At 37.0% G+C, this 11,951-nt stretch overlaps 1 protein-coding gene across 1 annotated transcript; it reads left to right on the top strand.

Annotated features, from left to right (window-relative positions):
* Positions 1 to 2,469: 2,469 nt before the first annotated feature.
* On the top strand, positions 2,470 to 11,315 carry LOC136257824 (putative defense protein 1). Its single transcript, XM_066051123.1, has 8 exons — positions 2,470 to 2,626; positions 6,872 to 7,073; positions 7,123 to 7,262; positions 7,329 to 7,420; positions 7,907 to 7,971; positions 10,607 to 10,723; positions 11,027 to 11,050; positions 11,111 to 11,315. Exons 1-8 carry the CDS (start codon positions 2,621 to 2,623, stop codon positions 11,164 to 11,166), a joined length of 702 nt encoding a protein of 233 aa, XP_065907195.1. The 5' UTR covers positions 2,470 to 2,620; the 3' UTR covers positions 11,167 to 11,315.
* The last annotated feature ends 636 nt before the right edge of the window (positions 11,316 to 11,951 follow it).

The raw sequence follows: 11,951 nt of genomic DNA, 5'->3' as shown, positions 1-11,951 counted from the left end.
TAGCTAATCAGCCATATGAGTTTATAATGGCCAGTGTAATGTAAATTTACCCATGTAGCTGGTCATTTAATCTTTACCGTAGTAGGCTTGATCATTCACACTGAAATTACCAAAATATGTTATTTTAACATACTAAGCGAACAGTTATATTGACCTACTTTAGTTATTTTGACTGATTTAGTTGAAATGCCTATACCCTAGTTATAACAACTTTTAGATGGTCATTTTAACAAAAAATTTGTAGTTTAAATTTACCCATTATGGTTGAATTGATCCATTTGAATTTACTGTGTACAGAAATTGGTACCAATTAAGTCTGTTGCGTTCAGTCGAAGTGTGCTTAGGATGAAGGTATAAACAAATAATGCTATATTAGTGCTCAGACTTTTGGAAGGTGTATAGCTAAAAGGATATGTAATGACGTACATCTAGCATGTATATCAGTGTTTATTCTAGGATTTCTCCTTTGGGGGGAATCAGGAATTTGGGGGGTGACCAGGTGGAAGTCTGCATATAGTTGTCCAAATTCACAACTATATAAAGCAGTTGAAATACGTAGTTACCATAGAAAGGTTTGTCAGTTTGTGATATACACACTACCTATTCATACCCAAGGGCGGATTTGGGGGGGTGCTAAAGCACCCCCCTCCAAAATTTTATCGTGTGCAAGCTAGGAAGGTTCTAGAAGTTGCAGTATAGATGCAATTGCATCTTATACGTATGCTTGGGCAATGAAAAGATGGAAAGAGAAGGGAGAACGGCTAATCTTTACTTAGAATTACTAAGAGGGGTTCAAATCATACTTTTGGTGTGAGACTTAACCTAAAAGCTGCTAAAAATCGAAATAATAGAACATTCAACTCGCTAAACACCAGATCACTTCCTATACTTTATAAATCTCTAGTAAGACCAGTGATGGAGCATGCTAATGTTGTCTGGGGACCTAATTATATTGGTGACTGTCAGATGTTGGAAAAGGTACAAAGAAGAGCTACAAAATGTATTCCAGAACTTTTTAATTTAGAATATGATGACCGTCTAAGTGCTCTAAATCTTCCTTCACTATCTTACCGAAGACATCATGCAAATATGTTGATGGTGTACAATATTTTACATGGCAATGTCAGCTTACAGTCTGAAATGTTTTTTCACCAACAATTGTCTAGTGTAACAAGAGGACACAGTCTCAAATTGTTCAAGCCACATGTATAAAGGTCTGCTCGAAGTAATTTCTTCTCTAAAAGATCAATAAATGCTTGGAATAGTCTACCTAACGAAGTAGAGTCAACTAACTCTGTAAATAGCTTTAAGATTTTATTTGATGATTATTATATCTAATGATTATTTTCTTTTTGTACATGAGCAGGACTCACAGGCTTATGCCTTTTTTTCCCCTGTAATCTAAATATTAATTTACTAGAAAGTATCCAAAGAACTGCTGCAAGATTTTATTACAATGATTATTTTAAACTTTCTAGAATGTTGAACCAGCTCAGTTTACCTAATCTACAGCAAAGGAGAAAGAGAAATAAATATGTATTATGATGTTCAAGATAATTAATGACCTTATAGACATTCCTGCCAGCCACTTTGTACCTAAACAATGTTTACATCGAGGAGGATACTATATCCATCTCTCTGCAAAAATTGACTCTTACAAATTTTCATTTTTTCCTTCTGTAATTAAATTATGGAATAGTTTACCTCCATGCACCTGTAGTTAATTCTCTCACACTTAATGATTTTTGTATTAACTTAGATATACTTATATGCATAACACCTGTGCGTTATAATCTGTCATTGATTCCTGCACAGTACAATACTAATAATATAATAATAATAATCATATCAACTTAGCTACACAGGTTTCTAAAATTTAGTTGATCACTATATGCCGGGCTCATGCACTGCCATGCAGTTAATATAAGGCCTAATAACCCGCATGCAATTTCGTAAATACCCCGGCCATGCATGCAGTGTTTGTAATGCATGGTGGTGGGGCGTTGCTTCCTTACCATGCTTTGCAACTGAACTGTTTAGCTAATATAGAGACTGCGGCATGTCTATAGCTATACAGACTGGAGAAGTATAGATCTGTAGCTAGATGACTGATACAGCTGGCTCTCATGCAGTGCATGTACAGTGATGTGCAGATCATCCGCCCATCGGTAGCGTTGCGCCGTCCGGCGGACGACCCATGCAGCGTTACCGCCGGGGGATTTCAGTTCCGTTTGAAACCAGGCGCCGCGGCGTTTTGCGTGATATATATATGTAGCTAATTACGTTGTTTCAAACTTTTTGGCAAAGAGTATAATTTCAAACGGCACTAAAATTCCCGGTACAGTAGCGCGCTCACTGACCGCGTAGTTACGCTATGTGGTGGTCTGGGCGGTTCCCATTTGCTGTATATAAGGTAACTGATGGTTATAACCATGCCCCGAAATGACCGCATACTGAAACAAAGCCTCTTATTGGAACTATCAATTTAAAGTGGCGTGATAGCGTTCAATATAACTACACCTACTGTTCCTGCAATAGCTATACCACTTGTGTCAAAGGCTGCTGCAGAAAATTCTTCGTTGGCCAAAGCTACTAGCTAGTTACTACTTCTGAGGAAGAAATGAAGGTGACAGTTTAATTGATATAATAGCGTGCGTGCGTGCATAGCATAATGCAGTAAGGCGTGTCTACACACTTGGTTTGTTGAAAGAGCGGAAACCTATATACCGTATTTCTATAAATATAAGCTGCGAGAAATTTTCACGAGATAAATTTTCGTGTTAAAAAATTTTCACCGGTGTCCTCAAGCGACGAAAATTTTTTAACAATGAATTACGTAACTTTATTAATTCTATACGACTATTTTTTGAGAACCAGAACGACAAGCAGCGAAACTGAAGTGTGGCATCTCCGTTCCATGGAGGCTGCGCCCCAGATTTAGAAGTTGTCCGTCACAAATCAAGCAATGGACTGGAGTGGTATAAGCTCATTCCATGCAACTTGCACATTTGTACATATATACTTTATTTAATGTGTCCTGTAGTAGCTGTCTATCACGGAATGGCATCATTACCAATGTGCAGCGAAATAGACGAAGCGAGACGAACCCCTCTCTCCTAGGATCAGGGAGAACTTTGTTTTTAAAAGACTGCAGCAAAGACATATGCTTGACACGCCAATGGCCAAGCCTCGATCCAGGTGGCCAGAAAGTAGTTTACCGAATTCATTCAACTTGTGGGCACCAGTTGCCCACAGACCATTAATGCAGGCCTTGCCTGCATTAAAAAGCAGTTAAAATAAAATAAAATAAAAATTCTCGAATATTACGTTGGTAAAAATTTTTCGCGTAATTAATTTTCGTCGGATGCTACCTTCGACGAAATATTTTTAACGGTTTATAATTATAGAAATACGGTACTACAAATGCTTGGACACAATGTAGCTATGAAAATAATATTCGAATATTTAATAAGTTTGGTGTTTTGGTATAGTTATAACGATTTTGCCAATTCGCCAAATTTGCTACTTGCTGCCTATACTGAGAACTCGCGTCGTACTCGATTAGTGGGCGTGGCTCCATGTAAGCTTGCAGACAGCAACAGACATGTAGACTTAATTATTCATGCACAGCCATTGATAAATGGGTGAGGGTCTACGTATGCCTATCATGATAGACAAAAACACATGATCCTGATATAAGTGGCGTGACCCAAAGAAACGTATAAGAGCAGTTTCAAAACCATGGTAACCAAAAATTACGCAATGGACCACACCCATATCGCCATGTTTTTGTACCAGACTGCTTGATGTTGCAAGTTGAATTCCTCGCTAAATTCATGCCAAGACTTATTAATACGTGAGTAAAATAGATGCCAGTGATAGGATAAAGTATGCAGGTGAGTTATTAGGCATTAAAAGATACGTACTGCCTCCCAACAGGGCAGTTTCGTAGGAAAGAGAAATTCGTAAAAATGGATTTGACCAAATTGCGACCTATTCACCTCCCAAAGGTGATTAAAACTAGGGGAAACTTGAAGTATAGGTCTTTATCCAGCACCACAGCAGCGTACAGCCACATCCTGCTATCCCAGGATTAGCCAGAGCTCCTGAAAGGCACGAGACCGGTGATGGCGTACTACCAAACTGTGATAAAACGCCAGCAAAAGAAGACTCTTAGTGGTGAATTTACTTAGAGTTAAGTTTTACTGTCGAAATCAACCATCAGTTAAAGTTTAGCGGTCTTATTTTGCTGTCTGCTTTTTCACACGAAGTGGGAATCCCAGCACATGAGCGATTCTGGCTAACTAGGGGATGGCAGGATGTGGCTGTACGATGCTGTGGTGCTGGATAAAGACCTATACTGCAAGTTTCCCCTGGTTTTAACCACCTTTGGACGGTGAATAGGTCGCAATTTGGCCAAATCCATCTTTACGCATTTGTCTTTCCTACGGAACTGCCCTGTTGGGAGGCAGTACGGATCTTTTAATGCCTAATAACTCACCTACATACTTTATTCTATCACTGGCAACTATTTTACTTACGTATTAATAAGTTTTGGCATGAATTTAGCGAGGAATTTAACTTGCAACATGAAACAGCCTGGTACAAAAACATGGCGATTTGGGTGTGGTCCATTGTGTAATTTTTGGTTACCATGGTTTTGAAACTGCTCTATAAATTGGGTCTGACCCAACATCATGAAAGCGACCTAGCTGGCCAGATGCTTGCGGTGACTGAATCCATAAGATAAACATTTACTATTCATCACACACAGGTTATTACTATTTCAGCACAAAAATCCAGCTTCGTCCTTCTGTTAGCTTACACCACATAGCTACAACTTCATCAGTGTGCGATGGTGAACTGCCACTTTATCAGTGAGAGCATTCCACCAAATTAAAGTGCACCCGCCCTTGAATCGAGATACTGTAGCTATACGTTCAAATAACAAATGCATGAGCAATTGGGACCTATAGTTATATATAGATATTAGACCTATAATTAGAATACGTAATTATATAGCTAGCTGCAGCGCCACGGTATATATATGTGTGTTAATGGCTGAGGTATAGTTGACTGAGGTTTCAAATAGTCTATTATTTATAATATTATTCAATTAAGGCCTTGCAGCAGGGTATAGCTCTGAGGATACTTTTGTGGGCTGGTGGATCAGCATAATAGGCTTGAGCAAAAAAAATTTTGAGAGCATCATACAGTACGTAGGTGGCATATCATGTTTCTGCATGATTAATGATTGAAACAATGCAGTATATGTTGCAGGTACACACCCACGTTAACAGAGGTTGTCAAATATTTGTGATTAGTGGTTATTGTGGTTACTTGGTAGGGATGGTTTATGGGATGTATTGTTTCAATAATAAAAAGTTACTACTAAACCAATAAACTGAAAGTCATCAATTTGTAGATCCAGATTGTATACAGTGTATTATCATGTTTTGATAGATATAGAATTATGACTTCCACTTGTCCAACAAACAGTTTGCAGTATTATTACTGATGTTGTGTATGCATCTGAATGATCACTCACTCACTTAGTTAATATCCCATCATCTAAAATAATGCCGGTTATCAGTAGTATTAATAGTATTAACAAATGTGACCAGATTTTACAAATCCGATCCAAATCACACATCTGGAAAAATCAAACTAACGCCACCAGTGGATAGCTACACTATCGTGCTACTATGACCCTCAGTACCACTCGAGGCGGGTTTAACAGATGTACTTTCTACAGTTTCTAGGAGGTGTGGAGAACTCAAACATCGGTTTCTGGCCTTGCGAAGGGCCTGGCTTGGCAAGAATCAGTGGTTTACTGAAGTCAGTATATATACATTCACCTGAGCCCTCACCAAATGTAATATCAAAGAAGTGAACATGTGCTCATTCCCAATGGTTTTGTACTGGAACAAGCATGTTTTCATGTTGTAATTACATATTTGCATGCCTGAATTGTCTATATTATATGTATTGGATATTTTTAAAGCTTCATAACTCACTTTTCTTGCCCATATCAAAGCGCTTTTATGATAAACAGTTCTGGTGTTTAAAGGGCTTCAAAGCACTACTAAATGTTTGGGTAGTTGTCCCATGTAACAAGAGTTATTAACAAGAAAATGAGGGCTCAGGTGAATAGAACTTACCATGGTGAATGGCCTGATAATGTTGGCCAGACATTTTTCTGTTAATTTTGCTATCTATCAGCCACTAAGAAGTCAGCACAGCCTTTTAATTTCATGTCTGGATTCCAATCGTGGTCTGCCTCCATTTTGAAGTCTATCTCTTGCCCATCCCACCCTCCTCCCCTTTGTGAGCACTTGTTATACTACTCCGCTCATCCAACTGCTCAGATTTTCTGTCTTATTTGGCAGGAAACTCTGCAAGCAACTACAAGTACTGGAACTGGTCTGAAAGGTAATAGATTGATGTATATATCTCTTGTATAAGTTTCACTGTATGTATGCTTGCTATCCTTGGCAAGTTATGCTGACTTTAATTCTTTAAAACCGTTTATAAACTTCTAATGTGTGATTTGGATCATCCAGTCACAAATAATTAATGCTACAAAGAAATCACAAACACATAAAACTTAAAGCCAATTGGCAGTGTGTGGAAACTAAACCTAATTTCTAACTTGTATGGAGGTAAAATGTCTAGAAGAGCAACATAAATAGTTATAGCTTAGGCTACCTATACCTGATATTTAATATAGCGCATATTATATGACATGCATGTACACGTATACTATGCACACAGCTACACACACATGTGCATACATTACACACACTGTTTCTTTTAACTTAGGAATCCCTTTTATAATTCATCTATTTAAGTACTGTTTTGTTTCACACAGGTTTATATCACACTGATTGCCTGTCTATTGCTTGCAGTGGTGGAGGGAAGGAGACTTGGAGCTCCAATCTTTGCTTGTGGAGATGTAACAGACGTTGTACCAAATCATTCGGGTACAAGTATATCTACTGATCCATTTCCATATTGTGTGGACCTCAGTCAGTTTACTAACTCTTCATACATTCCTGGAGAAAATTATTCTAGTAAGCGGAACCATATCTATTTAAATAATGTTGTTACTATTATGCACAGTTACCCTGCGAGGAGGCAGTACCAATGTTGATTTCAAAGGCTTCATGATTCAGGGAAGGGTAATGGCTGATGACAGCCGTACTGGAACATATTTTGTTCCTGCTAATAACAGTTACTATCAAACACAATGTGATAATGAGGTAAGTGTGTGACAAACGTATATAATAGGCATATTATTTTGCTTGTGTGTCCTACCCTATGTACAGACTGCTGCCACACATACCAACAATACCGAAAAGACTTACGTCAGACTTTATTGGACTGCACCACCTGCTGGAACTGGTACCATCAGATTTAGGTGAGGTCATGAATGAGATATAATACACTATGATTAAGTAGAAGGTTTTATCTAGCTACCTGCATACAAGGTTCCTTCATTTAATGTGTGTGCTCCTCGTGTAGATGTATATACACATACATATTGCTATCAGTAGCTTTGAGTTGGCTGGTTCAAAAGTGGGTTCAGGAACTTTCTGAAGATGTTACTGGCATGCTTCAGCTAGTAATGGATTCACTGTAATAAATTTGCCATCACAATTATTTTTATGAGTGCCTGCAGTAGTCAGTTTGAAGTAAAGCTGAATACAAGTAAATATATTCTACAACTACTATAGCTTGTGACTTAATTGAAGGGAAATAATTAGGTGATTTTGTTGTTTAATGCAAATAGCATGTCTATAATTAGCCACAGAGTATTAACTATTTGTGGGAAGTGATGGTAATTTTAATTTGGCAGATGTATTTAAAATATCTCACTAAACTTTTAGTTTATTTCTCATTACAGGTATGCTATGGTTGATCAATTTAGCATATACTGGGCAGACTTATGGACTTACCCTATTTGTGAAGGTACTAAGTTATTGTTTGTCTGTAGCAAGATGGCGTCCATCAAATTGGAACTATACACAGCCAAATAGCTACAAGCATCATTACTATCTATTTTGTTTATGTTACACCAGGACACATGATAGTATGTTGTGTGGCCAAGGAAAGCCAATGCATCCAGGTGTGCAACAACCAAGTGTGTATTTTACAGGAACCAAGAAAACACAATTTTCACACATTTGTACCTCAGTAATGGCTGAACAGAAATAGCCCATTTTTTAAACCATGTGTCTGCGTGTCTGTATGTAGGTATGTCTGTCCAACACCCATGTGAGCAAATAGGCTTTGAACTACAGAAAATAAACTTTCATTCAATGAATAAAGGTTGCTTATGTACTATATTAAAGCTTAACTTTCTGTTTTTCCCGAAGGGTGTGTGGCCAGTAAGTGAAACCAGGTCAAATAGTTGAATATTAGCATAAAGCAAAAACCAAACATGTGAAACAAGTACGATCAAGATACTCTAACAGAACAGTCGCAGAAAAGTAAAAAAAAAATGTGCATGAAAGGCATAAGAGAAAATTGTTCAGGGTTTGATGAACTCTGAATGTATTTTCATACTGTTTTGTCAGTAGTTTACACTACCAACAAAAAATATCGCACTTTCAATTTTGGAAAATCACTCTTAACTTTGCTCCACTTCTACTAATCTGTATAAATCAATGTGCTATAATATTATACCCTCCAAATTTGAAAAGAATCTAATAAGGCTTGCACAAGCTATGGCAATTTTTGTAATTGAAAATTAACAGCTGAAGAAAATAGGAAATAAGTTGAAATTTGAAGGTGCATATCTCAATAACCACTGGACCAATTTAGCTCAATTTTGGAATGGAAAATGTCCCATCCCGAGGGATTTAGCAGAAAAAAATGGGCTTTATTTGTTTACTCATTACTGAGATATGAAGGTGTGTAAATAGCATTTTCGTGGTTCTTGTAAAATACACACTTGTCTGTCATGTATTGGCTTTCGTTGGTAGTAGGATGCAATACATTAAGAAATGTTCCACAATTTTTGTGCATTGCCTTAGCTGGATTCGTTCTGTACTAGCTTCACGTATTGTGCTTATAGTACTACTGTATAGCATGATATACTAACAAATACCCAACTGCCCTCATCCTGCATAGTGCATGTGTTTGTAATTTTATTGTCCAGGTTCTCTTATTCATGTGATATATAGCACAACCTCCTGTAGGGGTATGTACTTATCATTTTGTAAACACCATAAGTATATATATAGTGTAGTGATGTTCACTAGGTGACAACATTGTGTCACAACTGTGTATTATTTTGCTGAGCCAGTATGAGTGTGTTAATAACACATTAGTGACACTTGTGACAAAAAAGAAATTTATTTGTAGGCAGATAAAACATGGAGGTTGCACACTCAAAAGTGTCATGAAAGATGAATAATGTTAATGCTTCTACTGGAGTTTCAATGTAAATGTAAATGAGAACATTAGTAATTATGTGTATTTTAATAAAACACCTTGCATTAGTTTCATAAGCATACAGTCATGACCTTTTATATGGGAATACACAAACTATTAGGAATTTCAACTAGAATAGGGACCATATCACATCGATAAAAAGTATAGTACTGAAACAAGCTGGAATAGTGCATGATATTAAATCACAGTAAAACAATAAGAATTAGGTGTTATATCCCTACTGTGCATTTCCATAATGGTATCTTGAGCACAGTAGGGATACATATCTTGAGCACAGTAGGGATATAACACTTCTTATTGTTTTACTGTAATTTAATATTGCGCACTACTCCAGCTTGTTTCAGTACTTTTTATCGATGTGCTATGGTCCCTACCCTAGTTGAAAGTTTGTGTACTTCTTTGTTAACTTTTATTATGACTGGTGAACAGCCATGCATACCACATCAAAAGAAAGAAATGGTGCCGTGCGCCCCAGTTACATCAATTATCGTCTAAAAAGTGAAGTATCTATTACGCTTTGTTGTCAGCTATGTTCAACCCATTACACAGCAGTACGAGAACTGTTCAAAAAGCACCTCTGCAATCAAAGTAGCCACTATGAAAAATACAGACGATTTCCATTACGAAAGGAAGCCATCACTGCTACAGCCAAATCGACACTTTTCACTGTCAGCAAAGATGATTGGACACAACACTAGTAATTCCATGAAGAATGCATTGTACGTACTGCGGTATGATGCCAAAGGCACCTCTCGGGCCGAAGTGACACCGAACAGTGAAAAAAAAATCAAGCTCGTAGCCTTAGCCATTATCGAGTTACGCTTGCCTGATGGCATCGGTCAGGCAGTCAGTAGAAATTCCGTTAAATAAATCATTTTTAAAATTTCGTAGCAAAGCATTTCGGGTCAATCTAAAGGCTTGTTTGAGCTTAGTTTTTCCTAACCAATACTACCTCATTGTCGTCTGGGAAAAGTGAGGCTGGTTTTTGGTTAATGTTTTTTGTGGGCCACACCTACTCCTTTGTAGTCCCTACTATACAGTACTATCGTACTGTTTGAAACAGTACAATATATGCATACCCAAAACCTATATAGACATCTTCATGTTTGCTCATATTTGAACATATGTATGGATGGTTCACTTATAGGACAATGTAATGACAATTCTACAACACCAATGGAATGCCCAGTAATAATGATGACAACTACTACTACAGTTACACCCACTGCTACTATGACTGCTGCTGCAACACCCACACCCACAGGTAATGTACTTAGTACATAAAACTGCTGTAATCTTTTTCATACTGAATTAGAAAAGTTACAAAGTACAAAGTTATTCACTGTTCTATGTAGCTATTTTAAATGTGCAAAAGTTCAATTAATATTAAAGGTGAACTTGATAAATTAGTGACATGTCATATTAGTCATGTCTTTAAAACTTCAATGTAGATTTCAAATTCAAAACAGCGCTGTATCTTATCTGTTGTAATATGCCTTAATAATTCTCATTTTCACCATACAACATCATATCAAATTTTGATATGTTTATAATTTTCTTATTATAGGTCGAACTGGTGGTGGAGCTGCCGGTGAGTAAAATTTTACCAACCATATGTCCACTGTTATAGTCAATTGTTTGTTTCCTGCAGGTATGCTAGCCAGTACAATGTTGATACTCTTCATGACTATGTTAGCTATCAACTGAACACTGACGCTAGGCACATGTTGAACTTTTGCTTAAACTTTAGAGCACACACACTGTGTAGGAATATTTATAGGCCGTGTTACAGCTTTAGGACAATAGTACTGTATAAGGTAATCGGAGTTTGTAAAACATGTGCTAAAATGCTTGTAGATTCACAAAGAGAGTGCTAATTTTTTTTCTGTTGCAGCAGACAAAGTAGAAAATATGTGACCGGGCTGGGGCCTACCAAAAACAGGGCATGTGGGCACAAACTACACCCAGTCATGTTACACAGGTCATATCTCAGTACTGGAACAAAATATTTTCTTGCATCGTAAAGCTAATTAATGCTTGCTAAGAGCTAGAAATTGCATTGCTATATAGCACAGTGGCACAAAAAGTTATGAGTGATGAAAGTTTGAAAAAGTAGGCAAATATCATGTGCCTACATGATGAGCAATTTTTTTTTTAATTACATAAATGTTTCCTACAGTCAAAGAAGAAACTTTATAGACATAAATGTGAGAAAACTTTCAGGAGTTGGGTGGGATCTGCAGTAATGTTAACTTTGAAGATGCCACAAAATTTTGCTACGATTACTATTGTAGTTATATGCATCATATAAACCTGAACAGTACTTACTATTTAGCTACAAGTACTGTTGTTTTGGAATTAGTTTAAAAGTACATAACATATTCAGTACATTAAAATGTATTGAATTTCAGCTGCCCCTATACAAAATAATAGCTACCGTAATTAGCTTTTTTTCGTTGTAAAATAATTTGCAAAAACTTGAGCGAAAATTT

The sequence above is a fragment of the Dysidea avara genome, chromosome 6 (genome assembly GCF_963678975.1).
Source record: "Dysidea avara chromosome 6, odDysAvar1.4, whole genome shotgun sequence".
Taxonomy (NCBI): domain Eukaryota; kingdom Metazoa; phylum Porifera; class Demospongiae; order Dictyoceratida; family Dysideidae; genus Dysidea; species Dysidea avara.
Note: the sequence above shows the minus strand (reverse complement) of the source record. Positions and strands in the feature narration are given on the sequence as shown.

What these genes read in the sequence shown, in the direction of transcription:
- LOC136257824 (XM_066051123.1), top strand. An exon ending in TCCTGGAGAAAATTATTCTA is followed by an intron (nt 7,074 to 7,122) that starts GTAAGCGGAACC and finishes TATTATGCACAG; the next exon opens with TTACCCTGCGAGGAGGCAGT. An exon ending in TGCAACACCCACACCCACAG is followed by an intron (nt 10,724 to 11,026) that starts GTAATGTACTTA and finishes TTCTTATTATAG; the next exon opens with GTCGAACTGGTGGTGGAGCT.